Source organism: Ascochyta rabiei, chromosome 5 (genome assembly GCF_004011695.2).
Source record: "Ascochyta rabiei chromosome 5, complete sequence".
Lineage (NCBI taxonomy): Eukaryota > Fungi > Ascomycota > Dothideomycetes > Pleosporales > Didymellaceae > Ascochyta > Ascochyta rabiei.
In genome coordinates, this window is record NC_082409.1 from 133,059 (window position 1) to 154,538 (window position 21,480).

General features: G+C 48.4%; 5 protein-coding genes across 5 annotated transcripts, besides 13 other annotated features; all 5 read right to left on the reverse strand.

Annotated features, from left to right (window-relative positions):
• Positions 1-2,426: 2,426 nt before the first annotated feature.
• Positions 2,427-3,605, reverse strand: EKO05_0003207 (uncharacterized protein; the record flags this gene model as incomplete). The annotated part of the gene is made up of 1 exon (XM_038945433.1): positions 2,427-3,605. The coding sequence occupies one exon, from the start codon at positions 3,603-3,605 to the stop codon at positions 2,427-2,429; it is 1,179 nt and encodes a 392-aa protein (XP_038801048.1).
• A 4,002-nt stretch (positions 3,606-7,607) lies between these two features.
• Positions 7,608-7,940, reverse strand: EKO05_0003208 (uncharacterized protein; the record flags this gene model as incomplete). The annotated part of the gene is made up of 1 exon (XM_059636118.1): positions 7,608-7,940. One exon carries the CDS (start codon positions 7,938-7,940, stop codon positions 7,608-7,610), a length of 333 nt encoding a protein of 110 aa, XP_059492101.1.
• A 1,736-nt stretch (positions 7,941-9,676) lies between these two features.
• On the reverse strand, positions 9,677-10,039 carry EKO05_0003209 (uncharacterized protein; the record flags this gene model as incomplete). The annotated part of the gene is made up of 1 exon (XM_059636119.1): positions 9,677-10,039. One exon carries the CDS (start codon positions 10,037-10,039, stop codon positions 9,677-9,679), a length of 363 nt encoding a protein of 120 aa, XP_059492102.1.
• Positions 10,040-14,654: 4,615 nt separating this feature from the next.
• On the reverse strand, positions 14,655-15,889 carry EKO05_0003210 (uncharacterized protein; the record flags this gene model as incomplete). Its single annotated transcript, XM_038938558.1, has 2 exons — positions 14,655-15,544; positions 15,601-15,889. 2 exons carry the CDS (start codon positions 15,887-15,889, stop codon positions 14,655-14,657), a joined length of 1,179 nt encoding a protein of 392 aa, XP_038801046.1.
• A 1,132-nt stretch (positions 15,890-17,021) lies between these two features.
• On the reverse strand, positions 17,022-17,351 carry EKO05_0003211 (uncharacterized protein; the record flags this gene model as incomplete). Its single annotated transcript, XM_059636120.1, has 2 exons — positions 17,022-17,164; positions 17,213-17,351. 2 exons carry the CDS (start codon positions 17,349-17,351, stop codon positions 17,022-17,024), a joined length of 282 nt encoding a protein of 93 aa, XP_059492103.1.
• Positions 17,352-17,439: 88 nt separating this feature from the next.
• Positions 17,440-17,443: a direct repeat.
• Positions 17,444-17,604: a long terminal repeat.
• Positions 17,444-21,480: part of a mobile genetic element that runs on past the window's edge.
• Positions 17,445-19,276: a mobile genetic element.
• Positions 17,736-18,079: a mobile genetic element.
• Positions 18,114-18,466: a mobile genetic element.
• Positions 18,114-18,568: a mobile genetic element.
• Positions 18,255-18,487: a mobile genetic element.
• Positions 18,831-19,015: a mobile genetic element.
• Positions 18,831-19,018: a mobile genetic element.
• Positions 19,167-19,185: a tandem repeat.
• Positions 19,277-21,480: part of a dispersed repeat that runs on past the window's edge.
• Positions 20,148-20,380: a mobile genetic element.

The following is a 21,480-nucleotide window of genomic DNA, read 5'->3' on the forward strand; positions in this document are numbered from 1 at the left end:
TCTGTCACTTTCACTGTCAACTAGCTATAGCTAGCCAATTAGATCCTCTTACTTGTCTATGACGCATTTATAATAGCTGTCTTCCAAATCCATAAGGGTTGCGCACATTTTTGCAGGCACCAATCCACGACAAGCTGAACTAGCAGTAGCAGAAGCAGATAAACAACAGCACGTAACTATCAAGTTCCCGAAGTTGGCGCACTTGTCTTGGTCGCTGAGCTCTTGCCAGATCACGTATTTGAGAGTTTCACTCAGCGCTTCTAATCTCACCTCGCCACAGATCGTTCTGGACTCACGAGACCATGGAACCAACCAGGCGCTGACGTGGGCCAATTCCTCGAACATCGAATACAAGATCCGAAAACTCACAATCAGAATGGGGGTGGTACATATGTTGGGACAGACATCTTAATGAGGTGCATTAGCGAAGTGACCAGACGTATTGATCCTCTACCTTTACTTGTTATCTAAGATTTTACCACAAAGGTATTTGGAAGTACACATGGAGCCGAACGCTTACCCAGAGAGGGACGCTTTTATAAGCTAGTTTTTGAGAACGTTAAATACTTTGTCTTTTACTATTATGGCAATGGCGAAGGAGACATGGACAATCCGGCCGACCCCGATATCAGCTGGATCGCATTTGTAAAACTATGCGAACAGGCATACCTTGTTCGTCTGCGAACTACATCAGGGAACAGGATGATCGAAAGATCGGAATGGACCTTATAGATCGCGCACCCAAATAGGTGTTAAGCTAAGGCAGTTGTCAATTGCTGTTTGGAAGTCTGGAAAGCTAAAACGTCATCGGATGAACGAGACGGACAACCCTCTTCAAGTCAACCACGCTCCACTGCGAGCCGCTCTGACGGACTACTACTTATGCTCAATCGTTTTTCAATTGGTGATCCAGTCGCAAACTGAGGTGCTGAAGCCATAATTAAGTGTTCACTTCATCTTGCAAGGGCTAGAGTTTGCATTGCTGATACAGCTTTGCACTAAATCTTTTGCAAAGTCAAGGCTCTCTGTAAAAGTCCGGTCAGGTTGGTTGGGGCGTTTGCTTTATCATTAACTAGTAGTCGTGCGAGCAATGTGTCAAAGGTGGTGTTTTATCTCAAACATCGCGTACGACAGTTTAACTGATTGTCGGGATCGAGGCATTTGCATACCGAGCTCCACATGTTTGCGATCACCCCATCAGGCTCCTACGATGTAAGTTCAGCTCACCGTCACACGCCTACATCCAGTGCAATATACGCCGAAACACTATAGACTACATTCAGAGATTATCCCTCGCGATTGCCCCGCATATGACAGGAGCGAACGTGGGGGGCAAACGTATTTGAGATCATAGTGTAGGCGAGTCTCAAAGTATGAGGTCTTATGGGTCTTTTGCATGGAATTCAACCAGTAGAGATCTATCTAAAAGCAGTGCAACGTAATCTTCCATCCACGCAACATCGCAGTCCCTGTACTGCGGTACAATTGAGCAACAAAGCGTAGGGTTAACCTAGTAAATAGATTAAAGATGCGCGTCTAGTATTATTGTACTAATAGCACTTTTGCAAACGTTGCAAAATATTGAACTGGTGGACTCTGGATGAATCCAAGCAACCATTAGGACCAAACATTGACAGGACAGAGGTACCGCTTTGAGTAAAACACGTTTACCGGCGCAGGCTTATAGAGCACCATCGGGCTTCAATAGGCATGCCTTTGAGAAGCAAGAAAAGTATCCTTGTAGGTGATTTAGTGATTGTGCTTCTACTGGACGTATGATGTTATGTGTAAAGGTAGAGTGTGTGCATGTATAGATGGTAACGAAGTACTGATCGGACAGGAGGCGGAGATGAGGCTGTTGGTCGGGGGGCTAGCTTGATTCGGGTGATTAGATGTGCAGATGGAGCTAGCAGTCTTAGTGCGTCCTAATAGAGCAACTATAGGGGTAGGGGTGGAGCTGGAGCACATTTCCACTGGAAATGCAAGGAGTCAGGTGGAAGTAGGCATCCCAGTGCCGCATCGTGTTGAGCCAGCAGACCGATTTCAAGGAGAGATTACAAAGGACAGGTAAGCTGGGAGCCGTCGATACCCATATGGTGATGTTGCGAGCGAAGTTGCCTGATCTTACCATCGTGGACATAGCTCTTCCAAGCCTATGATATCTTGTGTCATAACCCCTGCTTACAGCGGATGCAGAAGTGATAGGTGGCCAAGAAGAAAATGGGAGGGATGGGAAGATATTGACCGCAAAGTCTCAGATGATTCGAGTCTGGTCAGACTCGATGTGTACTTGTAAATTATATGGAGAGGTCAGATAGGTAAGCGCTAAGCAACTTTGATACTGAGACGATCTGTTGTTGATGGGTGTTGATGATGGGTATGCACCTCTCCCCTATCAAATACCGAACAACTGTTCTCCATGCTGTCTAAGAAACCACCTCCACGTCGCTAAAATCGTTTGGAGGGTTGACATATATGTCTAAATCCAAATTTGAGTTTTTGCCGAAAAGGTATTCTACAAACGTCTGCGTATACGAACCCATCACTTCCATATATCTTTTTCCAGAAATCGTCCCAAAGAATTTGACAATTGGAATGTGCAGACCCTCTTTGTCGCGCAACCCCGTTAGGTCAAATAAGAGTGGTGCGTCGAGGAATGCGTAATGTTCCGTAGACTTCAGTCTAACATGCGCCCAAAAGTCCGCATGTGCCGACCGCCCAACGGTCTCTTTCCATCTCGTCCAACCTTCCAACTGGAGTGGTGCATCGTCAAGAGACTCTTTTTGCCAAAGCACGACAGCTTGTTCGCGCCCAGCGCATCCTATGGTCGCATTCTGTGCTCTCTCGCTGATAGGTCCGTCGAGGTTCACAGCTCCTCGGATCCGGCGGTCTCGCAGCACAGTATGGGCTACTGCTCCACCTAGTGAGTGGCCCATGATCACTGCACGCGTTGCATTTGGGCTGTCTTCCAATCCGAAGTGATCAAGCACGAAAGATATATCGCGCGCATGAGTTTCAACCCATGTTTGGAGACTCTCCTCAACGCTGGGGTAATTGTCAGCAACGCCATAGACAACGTCGCCGTTCGGGAACTCGACAACCGCTGCGTTGTAGGTGTGGTCGATAGCTATGACAGTGGAACCGCGAGATGCAAGCTCTTGCGCAAGCGCTGAATAAAGAAGCCGGGTGCCAGCGTTTCCAGGACTGAAGATGACCAAGGGGGGAGCATCTGGAGCCAAGACTGATGGGAGTGTTGTGTTGGATCCCAGTTTACATAGGTCCAAATCAAGCTGTGTGAAGAAACCACGAGGTAGAGTAATGTTTAGCTGTGCAACGACAGCTTCAAATGCCGTACTGTAGATCGGGGACATGTAGGACTTCTTGTAGCGTGTGAGACAAGCAGCAGGAGATATAGGATCGAAGCGAGATAGCATGAGTCTTCTGGGCGAAGAACTGTCGAATCGCTCCTTGCGAGCATGATCGACGAGCTCGAATTCAGAAAAGGTTGTTTCGTAGGCCCCGTTGCCTTTGGGAAGAGTCAATGCCGTCGTAAGAGTACCGACAGCCAACAGGCCAACGATACTGGCGGAGCAAACACTTCGCATTGTACAAGTCGAATCGAATAAAGTGTTGAATAATGATCTGGTCGTAAAGCGCCGTACATCTCAGATGAGTCTATGCAGAGCAACAGTTTTATAGCAGTCATGCCGCTCGCAGCTCGCATCCCTTTCCTGTTTTGGTTAGCCTCCAGTGCTTTTCTACGAGCCCAGAATACAATGGGATTTGACCGAATATGGCTTGGTGCAAATCCTACAACAATAAGCTGTGTCATCCCGACAAGGGAAGCGGAACACAAAATGCACTGCGCCTCCAAGTATTGCGCGTCTATGGCCGTTTTTGTAGATGTCTGTTCGTGACTTTACTTACCTGGATTGCTAAAGTGCTGATCTTTGTCGGGAGGAGGACTGCCAAGCTACAAAGCGGATACCAGCAGAGGTAAGAAGCAAATTTGCTTGCCTAAAGCGATCAAGCCTTCATGCACCGCAGCATTAGCCCCTCAATACTCTGATGGAAGCCAGAGCAGGTTGTGACTCCTCTTTCAAATTCACTGCTGGTCAACTGAGATGTCCAAAGGACTGATCTGCTAAGTCATTGTCTTGATAGATAAGCCTAACAGCCTCTGAGCGGCAAATCGACACTATGACTGACCCTTCTTTGCTTCCCTTATGGCAACATGATACTGTACTGAAGGCGGAATGTTCTTTATTTAACTGATTAAGGGAAATGCTCTGTGGTGTGAATACCGCAGTACGGAGAAGTACGCATAATTAACGTCTAACTTTCGTCAAAGCATTTTGTATCATGTCTCCAATCTTCGACGTGTCTGACACATAGTAGACAAAATTCTCCAACACTTCCCTGTATCTGGCTAATCTTGCTCAGGAGCGACTCAAGTACGGAAAACAAGGGGCAGCCTTTACCAGCGGCACAGTTGTGCTTGAGATCTGCTTTTGCACAAACAAAACGGAACGCGATGTCGGCAATAAAACCCTGCCCAAACGGCACCCTGGTTGGCCATAGCTCGACCTTTTGAAGCACCGCAAAGTATTCAGCGACTCTTGTCTCCTCCGTACAGTGTTTCCGAAGCAAGTTGGCATTGCGGCATGGGTGACATCTCTTGGCTACTTCGGGCAGCGCTCAGCCACATGAGATACAGAGGAGATGCGCCATTTCATAGCATCTGTGGAACTCGCGAATTCGAGACTCAGCGTTTTGTAGCTCATCCTTCATCAGATCGAGGATACTCTCTATGTTCTCCGTGACAGCATCTACAGGACATCAATTACTAAGTCATTAGAGGATGTATGGTGCTCCACTTACTCGACACGCTCTCGGGAAGTAACGCGAGTATTTCCTCTTGTGACCACTGCGCAGGGCAGCTAGGCTCGAGCGTGGACACTGCGGCTTTGGAAATCTTCAGGAAATTGCTCGGATTGTTGAACAAGTAAGCAGCAAGAAGTTGGAAGCCATATAGTGGACGGAATGCCTTGCTTTCCTCTAGCTTCGTGAACCATGCAGCAGCCCATGGACTTGATGCTTCAATGCAATCGTATTCGTCGCAGTGGATTGCGAGGCGTGCTAGGTTCTTGGCGTTGGCCAAATGTTCTCCAATGTCAGCTTGATGGTGGAGGATACTCAGAGTGAGTTCCATCAACGAAGGATCATTGTCCTTAAGCTCAATGACAACGCGATCTACGTGTAGAAACGCATGCCCTTCTTTGAAAGTAGGACTAAGCATACGTACAAATACTGGGGATGCGAGTCGCAAGATTTTACTAGAAACACAGAAGGATATAGACACGTTACATTCGGGCTTTGAGAATCTCAGGACGACATCTCCGTCGGGATCAGTCTCCAAGCATAGTTGCTCACCGCCTGCTGATTCTGACATTGCACTGATGGTCTGTTGTTAAGGTCAGAGGGATCTTTGTTTAAAGGACAATATCCTAGGAGGAGCCCACAACATACTTCAGGTGCCGACGTTAGAGGGGAAGAGGTTGGTGCTCTGCATGATTATTACAGTTGAACCAAACCGGCTGGCCTCGCACCTTTTAAAGTGTACCGAGGGTTGCATTCTCTTCATTTATTCCACGAAGTGCGTCTGTCTGATTAGAACTTCAGCGAGTCTGTAGAATTTTGTCAATGTCGTCGTACAATTTCACCATATGTAGCGATTCGCACAAGATGTCTCAATTACGGCACCATTATAGATAAACTGTCAGACTGTAAGAATCTGCCTTGGTCAGGATGCTCTCGTCAAACCAGATCGCTCACGCGAGCCTTGTGTTATGATGTTAACGTTAATCATAACATTCCTGCTGTTGTTGACTGCAGGCGTGCGCTAGTTGCAAATAGCGATTACTCCCGCGCTCAGCACCTCGAATACTCAGCCATTGTTATATTACAGCAATCTCTTCCTTGAGCAAAATCTTAACACGTAGGCATTAGGTGTTTGAGACAGATATAGCTTATCGCGAGAAAGGTCTTCAGCAATACAAAGCGGCCGTGACAGAAGCTGAACGCTAGCTCAGGTAATATTACAATCGCGACAGCGGGCAATCGTATTGTTGTAGTACGCAAAGTGGCCTTGAACTATATTAGGACGTACGTCCATCCTGTCAGGCCAACTTGCACGCCATGTGACTATTGATACGCTCCCTCATTAGCTTGCGAATAATCACGGTTGCTGAGAAGCCCAATCTGCCCGCGATAATAAGTGTCCATAGTGACGGGTTGGCTGACCAGGTCGAATCGCTAACAGCTGACAACGCATCCACCTACGCAGATTGTCTTTGTCCTTAAGCTGGACGTCTGAGGATCTCAATGACTGACTTTGACCTCGTCCTATCTTTCTGGCGATAGAGGTATGCCGAGAGGAGTCAGCAGGAACGAGATGACTGTCATACGAACATACTTCATGTTAGACCTTGTTGCGATGATACAGTAGAAATTGGCCTTGTCTCGTAATGACTGGGCCTTCCGGCTTCTTGCTTTGAGTTGCTTGATAGGATAGGGTGGTACTGCAGCGCAGCTGGTGTTACTCGGGAACGTCGAGGTTAGATGCTGGAGCTTTCTCAGCCCGCTGTTACATAGTCCAGTCAGTGACTGGCGCAGCTTCTAGAAGGTTCGCAACATTGGTATAGACCGTGGACACAGCATCTAGGCGCCAACTTTACTATAGTGTTGACAAAAATTACGTTGTGCCAGCCTCTATCTGTTTAGAAGCAGACGACCATGCAAATGTGACTGCTGAGGCCTCCTTTGATATCAATATCGATAGCGTTCTTGGCTTTTTCAATATCCTAGCCGTTGCGAAGCAAGGAGTCCGTTGGAACTCGACGCAGATGACGGTCACAGAGCTTCAATCAGGCCTACATCTGAAGACACGACTCGCGCATTATGTTGATGGTCACAGCCATGCTCATTCAGTACGGAAGCCTAGAGCTACACGGCCAAATCGATTAGTCCCTTACTCACTCTCTCGACAGCTTTTCGCTCGTTTGCCTCACTTGGAGCGTGCTCGCGCTAATATCTCGCCTGATCAAAAAGTCCAAGTAGCAGATCTCTCAATTACAGTGAGATCAAATACTTTGGCAATGCCGCGGCCAAAGCGGTCATTGAGCGCCATTTGGTCAAACCTCTTTCTAACAGCACACTCCCATCTCTAGTCATGACTTCAATGATTGAGAAGGAATTTGAGTTTGTCGACGCTGAGTATTTGGAAACCACGCAGCAAAGTGCACACTTGGAATGAGGAAGATCATGTTGTTGACGTGACTCGACAATTTAGGGAGGTTATGGGTGGGTTGCATCGTTAAGTGGTGAATGGGTAATCGCTTATCAGGTAGCAGGGAAGACTTCTGTAAACAAAGCAACGAAGAAGGCATTTTGGAGAAAGTCTTCAAGAGCCCAGGAATTAAAACCCTGATTTTCCTTAAATGATTGACGTTGTCAACAACGTTTCATAAGAGAAGCTCGGTAAAATCTGAATAAGCAGTGATTTTCGTGGTTACTCAACAGCAGATTACATTCAATACCAGAATAGACTATAGCCTGTTGTTCAGGCAGCGATTGCAGATCTCCGTTTTACATATCGTGCAAATATTGACAAACTTCAGCCGATGGTGGCAGACCCCACATGCCTCGAGTTTGCCCTCCTTACCATCCGTTAGTCCCCAGTGATGCCTGCACTCGCTAACAAAATGGTCTGCGTCGTCATTCTCATCTTCCCTGTCCTTCAGTATAGAAAAGCCACCAGCAACAGTTGCAAGTCGCAAATGCAAATCGCTCACGACATCGACGAGCGTGAAAGCATAGCATGACCGTAAGGGATTCGGCTGGGCGCGCGTCTCAGCATCTTTTGTTTCCATGGAAGGCATCGCAAAGCCCTGAATAGCGATCGATGGTAGGACGGAATGAACGGCGTGGCAGAGCGCTCACAAAAGCCTTGATCGAGGGGTCTTACCCTGACTGATTGAGTTTAGCGTCTGCCTATTCGACCACGACAAAGAGGATGTGGACTGAGGCGCTTCTTTGACAAGCGCAATGAAACTGCCACGAGAAGCGCATCTCAAAGTAACATCAGCCGCCCACAGCCGCAAGTCAGGCCCTGCCAATTCTCCCGTATAGTGGTGCACCGAGACAACACCTTTGGAGGCTCCAGCTCCTCTTACAACGCCACCGACCAACTGGCTCAGGAAGCGACGTGAAACAGCGCCAATACAAGGTTCGTGGAGCTGATCGACCGATGCTCAAACACCCGATGATCATTGAAGAAGACCAGTGTTGGAGTTGGGTGCTGCACGCTCGAAGATGTGGTTCGGGGCTGGTGTTCCATGTCAACCCAGATGTGGACTAGCAAGGCAACGTTGCTGAATCAGCATTCAATCGTCACGAACCCGCATTACTTCGTAACACTCTCACACAATAACACTGCAAATGCCTCTAGGCGTTAATTGCTGTACACTTAAATCCTCCTAATCTATAATATAGTCTAGCTATATTACACTAACGCACTAACAATAGACAATATAGGCCTACCTAGCTCGCACTAAAGGCAACAACAAGTGTGGGGTTGTGGCTCTTAGTCAGCAGCTCAGTCGTGCAAATCAACTTAACAATAGACTTCTGGCTTTATCTTTGTAATTGTGACAGAGATTTACAACATTCGGCTGGTATAGAGAGTGAGTGTAGACAATAGGGCGAATGTGATGGAGACGAGCAGCCGGCCATCAACGGTTTGTAAATAAGCGCGGCGTTGTACTTGAGGTTGGCAATGATGTTGGTACAGGTGCTTGTGTTCCTCAACGCCATCATGAAGGACGCCATCGACGGCTGGTAAACCCAACATTCGTGCGTTCTAAAATGTCTCGAGCCTCTCACGACGATCCTCGTTGCAAAGGAATTTGACTGTTTTGCCGAACGCTTGGATTATACTCAGCATCGATCTTTGCTGCGGACACAGCTCCCCCACACCCCCTGTCTAGCGCGCCTTGGCGGCGCGTGCGGCTCAACCTCAGGCGCCTAGCCTGTAGTAATGCATCACCAACGCCCCCAGCGCATATACGTCTTTCGACGCCGTTTTCGTCCGTCAACTCGCCAGCTTACACGTGGCGAACAGTTCTAGATCTATCTTTCGCATGACGAGAGCCTCAACGGCCGCAAGATCGCTCACCAACTTGATTACAGCAACCTCATCCACGGCGTATCAAGCACAACTCGAGTTCCCAAACGATCCCTCACACCTACAAAACGACAAGGCTAATGCCGAGTTCTGATGTTGATGCCGTGGACTGGCATCAAGCGCCAAGCGCTAAGCGCTACACACCACCCGCACCAGAAACGCGACTACGACTCCGCTTCACATCAACTAGGGCGCCACGCCCACGTGGACCTCTACGCTTGTTCACCGTCGAGTGCGCCTATATGAAGACTGATAAATAGCTACACAGGCAGTTGACGACAGACGTGCGAGCAAGAATTGACGCGCATAGGTTGCCAGCGCACCTGCGCCACCGAGCACGAAGCATTACATTGCGTCGGATCGAACATGACCACCGAGAGATGAATCTGCTTTCGACAGAACTTCGAGGACACATATGCCCTCGCCAACACATCACCTTACGTCATGAACGATGCCTTCGATTTTCGCTACCAAATACCAAAGAGGGAGAACGGGGCGGTTGAGGCTTGTCATGCAAAGAAGCCATTCAGCGACACACTCTCCACGACCGAGGCCAGTGCGCGAGCATGGCCAAGGTAGTAGAGTCGTGTGCTGTTGCTGGAGGTCGACTGCAGCTCGTGCAGAGTGGGAAGAAATAGGAGCGTGACATGGGCGGATGGAGAGGACAACATAAGAGAAACAGAAAGGATGGAGCACCTCAGGCCGTGTCCACAAGCAACCTAGTGGAGTTTCACTGGCCACCGCCATCTTAGCAGTCGTCCCTATACTCGACTTAATCACTCCCGTGTTTGCCATGGCACGCCTTTGCGTTCTGCATGCGGAGTAACATACCGGTCCAGTCGACACTAAACTGCTCTAGCAAGTGCGCGACATCGCCGATTCGCATGCAGCTCTCGTCATCTGAACGTTTGCTGCTCCTGCCATCATGGCTCTTTGTCACACGCTCAGTGAGGAGGAGTACATCTTCTTTCCTCTGCTTTCATTGGACAATCTGCCGCCGCCCGGCATCTAAACGACATCTCCACTAGGAATGTCAGGTCTCCCGTCACGAGACTATTCATCGCCCGTCACATCGTGGTCTTTCCCACAACAGCACGGGATAACCTGTGGAACCCCTGACCTGAGCACAGGCTGAATAGCGGAGTGCATGACTCTGACGACGATCGCATCGCTGACGACGCGCAATGAAGTAGGTTGATTCCTTACAACGGGTTCGAACGCAAATCCCCTCAATCTACATGAAAGGTGCAAGACCACTTAAAGTAAGCTTGTTTTAACATACTCGGCACTCCACAACTTCGATATCTGCGCTCCTCCTCGATTACATTATCTCTGAAGCTTCACGCTAGACGTAGTGGAACATCGGCCGTCGTTAGCATAGCGGGCGACGCAGTCTAAGCAGATGACAGTCCTGCGAGTGCGGAGCTCTGCCCCTCCGCTAGTATATTCAGCGGCCCGCAGAAGGCCTGGAAAGAGGGCAGTGTCTAGGATATCTTGAGAGATTCCATTTCCCTCGAATGAAGCGCAGATTGCAACCTTAAGGTGACATCCTACCCTCTGCATTCTGTGCACTGCGTGTGTCCTACCAGCACTACCGTTCGCGTTCCTCTGTGAAGATCAATCCTTCCAGGATTCCGAAGCAGACGCCCACGATATATAGTCCCCGCTTTCTCTGCACCATAGTGTGCTTGAGAAGAACATCCGCGGTCGGCAAAAGATACCGGGTCGCCCGATGCGTCACTGTACTCGAAGCGCTGTCTTTGGCAGTCGCAAACATCCCCCTCTCTACGTGACGCGGAATAATGGCTTGACAAACACGAAAGGCGGTTCCTTGCTGAACAAGCACAATCAGTCCTATCATGCGTGTTTTCGTGCGATGCAAAGTAAGAACAAAAAGCAAAAATACATACAACAGCGGGTATTCGCTAGTGGTCACCCACCTAACTACTAATCCGCCGGTACGTTGCTTAAATAGGGCTGAGCGAACGGGAAGCCTTGTTTTCAACGTCCTATGGTCGTATGTGGAAAATATGCTGTTTCAAAACGAATATCAACTTGGTAATTGGCACCACCTGCCTACACAGCACCATCGCTTTTAGACAGCTCATGGAAGTTTGGTGACGAGTGATGAGTTCAGCCCGCCGAGATGCCTTGTCTATTGACCGATCGGGTATGCATCATAGTGGCAATCTGCGAACGAGCTGTCTCCCTATCATTAAGAGATCTAGTTGCTCTGCACGAATCTATCAAGCGCTAACACAAGTCCTAAATTCCCTACGGAGGTCTAGCAATGATGAGTTCGTCTGTTTGCTGCCACTGTTTGCTTTTGGATCAGCGCGAAGGCTGTTGTGGTGGCAGGATACACATAACCGCTCTTTAGGGTCTTTAAGGTTCCTGATTAATTGTCAATATTGAGCTGAACTCTTGGGACCAGCAACACAACATTTGAACGCCTTGCGGACATCTGGAAACTGGTGATATGTTTTGCCCGCTCGATTCTTAACAAGCGAGATGGCCTTCACAATGATGGGATACCCCCAGGTATGCTTTTTGAATTGTAGAATTTTGCTGTGCGCAACCTGCTAGACTACCTCTTAATCTCCTCGCAAACGTGTAGTTGGGATAAATGCAATTGTCCACCGCCATGTGCCGCCTTTTGATTGGCAGATCGGCTATTACAGTGGCAGGCTATTAAAGGATAGATCCTTTGAAGCCCGCAACCTTGGACTGACCTTGATTCCTTTCGTATGCGGCAACAGGAGTCTCGCACTTCTTACAAACAGCTAGAAGAGACGATCACGTTTAGCCCCTGGCCATCATCACCCTTGGATCTGGAGAACGGCCGTCGTAGACGCTGCGCGTACGTGTATTACTACTTTAGTCCTTAACTACTGATTATGACATGTCTACCAATATCACGAACTTCGAACTCCTTAACACTCCCCCTCCCCTCTTTCCTAACTCCCCATTCCCTTCCTACGAACAACGGCGCAAATTCTCCAAACCAATCAAAAAATCACCAACAGCAACTATATTATGTGACGCAAATCACCTATCTAGCAGCCGCTCTATCGTGCAGCCGGTGTGGTCCTGCAGCCACCTGCTGCCCTACCCCCCTGCATCCGCAAGATCTAACGCAGAAGAGAGCCATGATTTCAGCACGCATACATAGATCCCGGGACATATCATCGCATCGCTTCTCACAGCTCGTGGTGGCGGGACTGCTGGAAGGCACCAGAAAAGGCCATGTCTAGAGGGTTCTACCAGGTTTATTGTCTCCTACCGACGGCCTATGTTTAACAGCTGTGTGATTCTGCAGATATCCTTGTCTTTCGCCGATAGAGTATGTCTTATAACTGCAGATTGCGCATTTGTCCGCATGTTGTTTAGATAGTCTAGACTATCTGTTACTAACAGCGCACGTTTGACACAGCAGCTGCGCAGTCTATGCTCTGGTCAGTATAAACTTCTTCCCGGATTAATATCGTCTTTTCTGCATGGTTGCTGGACTGTTATTTAGGATAAGCTTCAGCTGATGGCCTAGGTTCGACCGCTGCGCAAGCCTCTGGGTGGTTCTACCGAGACCGTTTTCTACTGACGGTCCATGCTTGACGCCCGGTTATCTAAATTGTATCTTTGTCTGCAACCTACCTTCGCAACTTTTTAAAGTCTTTTGTTAATTGTTGATGGCGCGTGTTTGACGGCTACATACAGTTTAGGCAAAGGCTTTATACTGCCTAGATGGCTCCTTCATCATCTTCCACTAACGTTGACGCCGCATGTTTGACTTAACAATTGCGCAGACTGTGCCTCTGCCTGCGTGGTGTCTAGTGCGTAACAAGGTCTAAGCCTATAGGCAAACAAACCGCGATACTACCAGGCACTTCTGGTCGAGCTTACCAGCAGCACAAACCGTGCCCTTGTCCGCCGACAGTCCAGTGCGTGCAACAGGTTTCACTCTATGAACATAAGAATTATCACATTTCTATCCAACATCCTAGTTCACCATCTCATCATACTTCGACTTCATCCTCTACTTCTACCGCCTTAACACCAACACATGCTCCATCTCTGCCCTCTCCACCCTCAACCAACCACCCAAGACCTCAGAACAAAATGTGGCAATCCATCATTCTCAATTTCCTCCTTGTGACTATGATTCGGGTAAGCAGCTCCTCACGCCGGCGGTGTGTGCGACATATACTGATGTTGTGTAGTTGTACTTCCAGAATCTAGGCTACGGCCCCGATGCAATCCTCGCTCTTGCGAGAACTTGCGTACAGGACGTGATGCAGGTAAGGTGTGCCTCCCCTATGCATCCTTCTGAGCATGTACTGATCAAATCTAGTGTTGTGCCGTACTGTCGCACTATGTCTCGCTTGTGGCTCTCTAGCTGTACCATGTGAGCATAATACTCCATTCATTCTTCTGCGAGCGAACACTGACAGAGGCGTAGAGTTGTGCTCCAGAGCTGAACGACGCCTCGATTGTGGCTGCCTGGTTGTTTCGGGTGAGTCTTCCTCTGTTTCTTTGTTTGAGAGATGTGCTAATGTTGGTGTGGATCTACCGCACACAGCTTGATAAGGTCGTCAGCTTAACTATCTGGCTGTTTCAGGTGATGATCTCTCTAAACGATTTTTTTCGAGCACGCGCTAATGGAGTGTAGGGTTGTGTTATACATCTGAACTATGCGTTCAGAATCATTGTCCAGTTTGCTTAGGTGAGGATGTCCAGTCACCATTCTTCGAGCAAACACTGATGAAGTTGCAGGGCTGTGTCGCCCAGTCGACCAAAGCTCTGATTACGTAGCACACCCCAGGCCAAGCTTCCGCATTAGCGTGGGATCGCTTGCCGCTGCACGCTGGTCTCGGGGCCAACAGATTTGAAGTTAAACGGAGATGGGACTGACACCTTATTGCTGGACTCCACAGTTGCTATAGCTAATCGTCGTGTTACGTACTGGTGTACATGGTAGACCTTAAGTCTGCGTCACTATGGCTGAAGGCATGCACCCGCTGAGAGGTCTGGCTCGCTCGTTGCACAGCAGGGAAGTAGCTATTAGTGTATTTACATTGGATATGTTATAGATAGGTGGGTTGCTTATTGCCTACTTGTGTGGCAAGATATTGCTACCCCTCTTTTGCCTCTGTTATTATCTTGCGAGGTTGTGCTGCTAGCTGGAGACGTCTTATCTGCTGCGAGTGGGTGCGGCACACTGCAAGCCGCTGCAAGCACGAAGCGAGCTTCCTATTTATCTTGATAGAATGAAAGTTATAGCTTTTCTAGATAAGTTGTTCTAGTATTGTAATCTTACTGTCCTCACGCCATTATTACAAAGACTACGAGCGTATTATATTAAGTGCGAATAAAGAAATTGTTATTTGCGTAATACAACAGGACATTCTAAAATTCAAGTTAGCTCTGCCTCAATAACACTTTCCACAGAGTGAGGTGGCCTCCAGATGTGAAGCACCTTTAATCCCGCACTCTCCACCAGCGCCTGCCACTCAGCCTCCGTCCTCTCCTTCGCACCAAGGCAAGCCATCATGGTGATATCGGACGTTGTCACACGAGCGAGCGGCTTCACCGAGCTAACTAAGCTTTCGTGAATGAGAAGCTTCGAGTATCCGGGTTCCATAGCTTCAGCAAGGTGAGAAAGGATCTGCTTCGCCTGTGTGTCTTCCCAGTCGTGCAGCACGTTGTGCATAAAGTAGACACGGGCACCTTTCACAGGCTGTGGTTTAAAGAAGTCATGAGGGTAGATAGAGATGATGTCGTCAATTGTCAACTCCTTGAGAATATCGGGCAGGTCTTGGAGCACCAGACTGCCCTTAGGGATATCAGGGTGACGCAGATGGAATTTGGTCAGGTCGTGACCCTTGCTACCACCGACATCGACGACTAGGGGCCGGTCAGGCTTGGACTCTTTCACAAGAGTCTCAGTTGGGTAAACATCGATCCAGGGCGTTAAGTTGTGCTTAGAGTGACTCTCCATGGCATCATTGAACTCTCTTGCGGCGACAGGGTTCGCGCTAAGGGACTGGAACAGATTTTCATTTGAGCCTCTCATGAACTGCCAGTTGCAGTCGTTGGGGTTAGTAGGGACCTTGTATCCCGTCTTCTTGAGGTAGGCTGGCAAAGTCCTGAACATGGGGGAATTGACGAAGCCATAAAATTCACCATAGACGTTGGCGAGTGCCTGATCCTCAGCGAGAGCGCGTACCCACGGTGTAGGCTTATAGGTGTCCTCAGCGGTCTCAATGGCAAGATTCTGCCCAGAAATTTGCCGAATCATGCGTCCTGCATTACAGTCAGAATGCTCATCATGAGTCAAGCAGAGCAGATATGTGACCTACGAATAAGCACTACATCGGCACCCGTTAACTCGGCCAGTTCCGCGCAAGTCTTCTCTCCGCCTCCGGTTTCGATCCATTTGCTGAAGACACCCGCGTCAATCAACGTCTTAACGCATGCATTTGTGGCCAGGTTGACCCAACAGTGCTGCCAAACAATGTCCCACGGCTTATGTACTTTGCTTAAGGCCAGGGTCAGCGCGTCCATGGCACGGACGCGCTCTGCTTCGTTAACGAAGGAGCTCGCGTTGAGGCCCTCCAGGGCTCGGATAAGTTGGTCTGCTGTTGCCATGTTGGAAATGGAAATTAACTTCTGGGGAAAGATGCAGGAACAACGGAAACGATACGCGGTCTACTATTTGGCAAAGGGAAATCTTCTTATCTACCGTAAAACTTTGGCCATATTTACCGGTTGACTATAGGATTTCAAATACCATAGTAGTTAGTGAATTTCTTGTAACAGATAAGCGCAAACTACGATCCAATTTTCTTGCATGTACTCTTACTAATACGTCATTTGTCCTCAACGACCCTTTGTAACCGGTATGGCTAAATTTCTACGGTATTATTTGGTCTCGCGGCTACTTAATAGAGTAATTAGTGTCGAATTACATTGAATAAATCGCACGATTCAATGCTATGCGGGTTGAATTGGTTAGCACTGATCAGTAGGGGACACAGTATCCGAAATTTAAGTCAGCAAGGATATCTCAGGGGCAGACCCACCTGTTAGGCTACTCACGTACTTCTCACGCCACTTGGCATGTTGTGCTTGGCATGCAGCCCCTCGGACTCGTGCGAGCGACTTTGACAGATCCTACTGGTTGGTACCTATTGTAGCAGTTGAACTTTGGTGATGCTGAATAGTCTGTATTGAGGACTCGAAACAACGTTTCCACTAAGGGAAATTGAGACTTTCTGTGGGAATAAGAAATTCAATATTTGTCGCAATCCAGTGCAATAATATAGGGAATATTCCTGTACGACAATGTTGCTTTTGGTTCCCGCTCAAGTCGCCCTCTTTCACGGTTCCTCACCTTTATAACATTACTTCAACACTATCATTTCAACAAAACCAAAGCTTGCCCAAACAGATCACCACCACGACGCTGATGCCCTATCGCGCGCGTAGATGCCTAGAGAAAATACTGGCCCCCACACTGACACCAAGCTACATGTCACAATTGTCAATTGGCTTCGCCTGTTGATCACCCTTTGCGCTTGTGGTCACCTTAAACTTAAGTGTCTTGTGGATCTGGTCCGCGCTGTTGTGAACGAGCGGGATGTTATTAGTGCTTTCACCTCCATGGCTTAATGTTCTCTCCTCGTTATCCAGCTAATGACCTTGAAGTTTATCCCATCTTCCGCTGGTGCTGGATAGCACTCGGTGGGTGGCGCTGCTGCGTCGTCCCTGACTGGTGGTCTTACTGCCATTGCCACTGCCATTGAGAGTCCGAACTTTGCCTCTGGCCAAGCTGAAGAGTGGGCCCAGTGTGGGCAAAGAAGAGCATACCACGAGAATACAACCCTCTCCTAGACTGAGCATTTCGAGAAGCGGGACCGGGGACTAACATAATTAGTTCTGTGCTAAGAATCAGTAGGATGAATAACTCACAAGTCGGGTTCCTAGCCAGTACTATAAAAAGTTCCCTAAAGATTGTGAGTTTGTAGATGGTGATGATGAAGGCCAGGATACTGAGGCCCAGCGCGATCGAGACCAGGATGCGGTTCTTAAGTGGCATGTTGGGGTGCATAATGAATGGAATTGGGTACACAGCAAATAATACATCTAGGAAGGCAGAGTAGGCCGAGATGAAACAGCCCAAATCTGACATAACCTTAGTACTTGTGGCGGCGTAACTAGCCGCTGTAGGGAACAATGGAAAGACTGCGCTGTATTGCTGTCTAGCTAGGAGAGTGCAATATATACCTGTCCCGAGACCAACTAAGCTAGGGCCGTCTGCCGTGGGTAGACGGTCCGATTGACACCTAATTGATACCGCAACACTCCCCCCTAGCTGCCGTGAACAACAAGGCTGAATCTATCTACCTAGTACCACCTGGTGAGGCCTGCTAGATCTGGTATCCCAGCCTCCTAAGTGCTGTCTATAAGGTGATGCTTAACGTCTTCTAATCTAAGCTGTTGAACGAATCTCTTGTGTTTCTGTCGTACTAGAGTCTTAGTAAGGCTGTCTGCTGGCATGTCTGCTGTAGGGCACCAGGCAACGTCTATACGACTGTGCTGTACCTCCTGCCTAAGCCACATCTGATGCGTGTTAACGTGGCGTAGCTTTGTGTGTAGCCTGTCCTCCTGCTTTGTAACTATGCCTACTGTCTGCTGATTATTACAGTAGATGACTGGCTTTACGTCAGGATTGAACCTAAGGTGTTTGAACACTCTGTTCCACCATTCCATCTCCCCCCCAGCCACAGAGAGAGCCATAAGCTCTGCCTCTGTAGTAGACTTAGCAACTGAGCGTTGATGTGTCGCCTTCTAGTCTATACACATACTATACAGTTTAAACAGGTATCTATATAAGCTCTGTCTAGATTCCTTATTGTCAGCGAACGCTGCATCAGATACTCTATAGAACGTTAATAGATTATTGATTTGGCTGATGTATGTGGTACTGCTCCTTGCTCTGTTACATGCTCTAATAGCCAAGTACTTTGTACCTATCAGATATCTCCAGACGTGCTTAGCAGCTGCCACGTGCTTCTGCCCAGGGTTCTGTAGATGACGTGCTAGGACTAAGTGTGCTTGCGACACGTCAGGTCTCGTAAAGGTTGATATGTAGGCCAGCGAGCTAACTAGCTGCTGGTATATCTGTGTGCGGCTGGCGTTTGGCTCCTCTGTGCTCAACGGCAGGTAGCTCTCAGTTAACGGTACCACTAGGTATCTCCCTAACGTCTGTGCTAAGTTAAACTTGGCTGACACTTTGTTAATAAAAGAGTCCTGTACCAGCCATATAGATGCTGCTTCCTAGTCTCTAAGTACCCGTACACCTAGGAACCACTTTAGGGCACCTAGTCTTCGCACGTTGTACGTTGCCTGCAGCTGCTTCTTAAATTAGCTGTAATGGCTGAGATGCTGTAGGTGTACTAGAACAACAATATTATCTACGTAGAAGAACATAATTAAATGCTCGCTTGTAAATAGACACGGCACGTCCATAATTGGTCTCAGCCCTAGGTTCACCAGCGTTCTGCTCAGGTGCTTAAACTAAAGCTGTGGTGCGTCCTTAAGGCCATATAGGGCTCTCTTAAGTTTAAGTAGCTTGCCTATCTGTCTTACGAACGGTTCTGGTGTACGAACGTAGACTAGCTGCTCTAGTGGTGCATTCAGGAACGCGTTCAGCACGTTATACTGATACGCCTGAAGGCCAAATGCAGCAGCTATAGCCATTAGAGATCTAAATACACGTGCTGCTAGTGTGGCTGCGTACGTGTCTCCCCACTCGTTCTAGAGGTCTCCTCTAACAACAAGTCTTGCCTTGTACTTGTAGAGGTACCTATCTTTGTTAAACTTATATATAAATACCTACTTCAGAGGGAGTATCTGTGCCTCAGCGGCTGCTGCTGCTGCTGTCACTAACGTGGTTGCAAAGCATCCCTTCTCTTAACAGCTAGCAAACTCAGCATAAGCTGCCTCTCTGAACTCCTGTCCGTGCAGGTGCTTCTCTAGGTCTCTCCACTGTTGTAGGGGTGCTGGGAGCCTGTCTCTGTGCAGCCTTGTGCGTGGCGCTTCGCCCATAAGTTTCTAAGATTCTGACGGATTGACAGCTAGTGCAAATGCTGTGTAGTACGATCCCAGCGGGCGTCTCTGTCTCCTTAACGTTAGCACGTTTGCCTTGTTAATCTGGCTGCTGATCTCTTCTCTCCTTAGAGCGTTATTCGATCGTTGATCCGGAGCCTCTGCCTCAGGCATAAGAGTCTGCCAGCCTCGTGGCATGCTGCCACTCTCCTGACTACTCTCAACTATCTCTCTGTTGCCATCCAGCAGATAACTCGGCTCAGGTGTGTCCTTAGGCGTCGGTAGCCATTCTGTACTCTCTGTCACTTCCTTCTGTAACTCTCGATGACCAGCCATCTCATTCATTAGCTGACTCTCTGCTTCGTTAACGCTCTCTGCCTTATAGGCATCCTCTGTCTTATTAATGTTTTCTTAACTAGGAATAATTTCACTAACGTGTGACTCCCCTATAAGTTGCTCTGGTTCCTCTAGATTTTCCAGGATGTTGAGAACAGTAGCAATCTCACGTAGTCTCTGTCTCTCTGGGTAAACCTCCTCCATGCTGTGCTCTGACGGCAGGAAGACCACGTCCCGTGTCCTCAATACTCTCTGCAGCGTCAGCATCCACACGCGATAGATATTTGTGGAGTCATAGCCTACTAGCTGTCCCATCAACGCACGTGATTGTAGCTTCTCCCTGCGCTTCAGCTTCGTGTTTAACGCGTATGCTCAGGATCTAATAGTAGTCAGGTGAGCAACTGTTGGCTTACGTCTGTGGACAACCTTATATAGAGTTCTCTAGGACAGTGCTTCTGTAGGCGTGCGATTGAGGAGATATACAGCTGTTATGCAGCACTTGTTAGTCAACTCCATAGGCAGGTCTCTGCCGATCCGGATAGCCCGTCCCCTCGTGACAATCGTGCTGCCGGCTCTCTCTGTGAGTCCGTTCTGTTCCTCAGTGTACTTGGCTCTTGGTTCTATAACAATACCAAGGTCTCTAAATATCTGTAGCATCTTACTATAGCTACGGTCACTGTCTAGTCTTATAACTGACACATTAGCATTGTACTAACGTCTAATCTTCGCCAGTAGTCTCTCTGCAGCACGCCTCAGCGTTACTGAGCTCTTATCTGGTAGGCAGCACGCCTCGTGCCAAGACGTGTACTAGTTAACAGCATAGAACATCCACAGGTCTCTGTTGTAACAGCGCTCTGTTCTCTTACGCAATTAAACAAGGTCAATGCCAAGTCTATAGAATGGACAGATGGCTGGCTCCCTAGGTGGTTGTTAGCTGACTATCCTGTGTAGCTTCGCCTGTATGCACGTCTCACACGTGTCCCATTAGGGTGCCTTAGGGTGCTGTTCAACCTGTATCCCGTCGACGTGGTTGCTTAATTGAGCTACTGCCTTCTAACTTACGTGGCCAAGGAGCTTATGGGCATCCTTCTAGGTAACTGTCAGTAGCTTCCGTTCGTCTCGTAACGGCCTAGGTACTGGATATTGTGTCGCATACACTAACAATAGAGCTAGCTGCAGTGCCTGCTCTTTCTTATTATTAATTAACCAGTGTCTATCCTGGTACTGCAATAGACATATGACGTTTAACGCTTTCTCCTGGTATAGGCAGTCACGTCCTGAGTTAAAGTGTACTCCTAGAGGCCTGCTGCGTGACAATCCAACCACGCTTGTAAAGAATCTAGGGATGTAGGCCACGTACGTCAACTTTATCTGGCTTCTTCCTGTTAGCGTCTTAACGTTGAGTACTACCTTACCCCACTCCTCTATCTGTGCTAGCACTCCGCCAGCGTACACGTAGTCTGTGGGTCCTCCCTTTATAGTTGTAGTCTAATTAGATCCTCTAGTGTTTGTCACGTGACAGTTTGAACCTGGATCCAGTATCCACCTAGTGAGTAGCGGCGGCTGACTCTGATTAGCTATAGCTGTAGTCTGTAGCATAGCATTGCAGTGGGTCGTGCTCCTGACTGGCTGGCCATTATCCATGCTGATTACAGACTGCTTCTTACTCTCTGTTTCTTGCTTGCCGTTCTTCCTAAGGCGAGCTTCTACGTGTCTAAGTGCCTTAGCCATAGTAGTCTCAGCCTGGCTTAGCTTGTTAAACTTCTTCTCTACTGCTGCATCTGGCGTCCAAT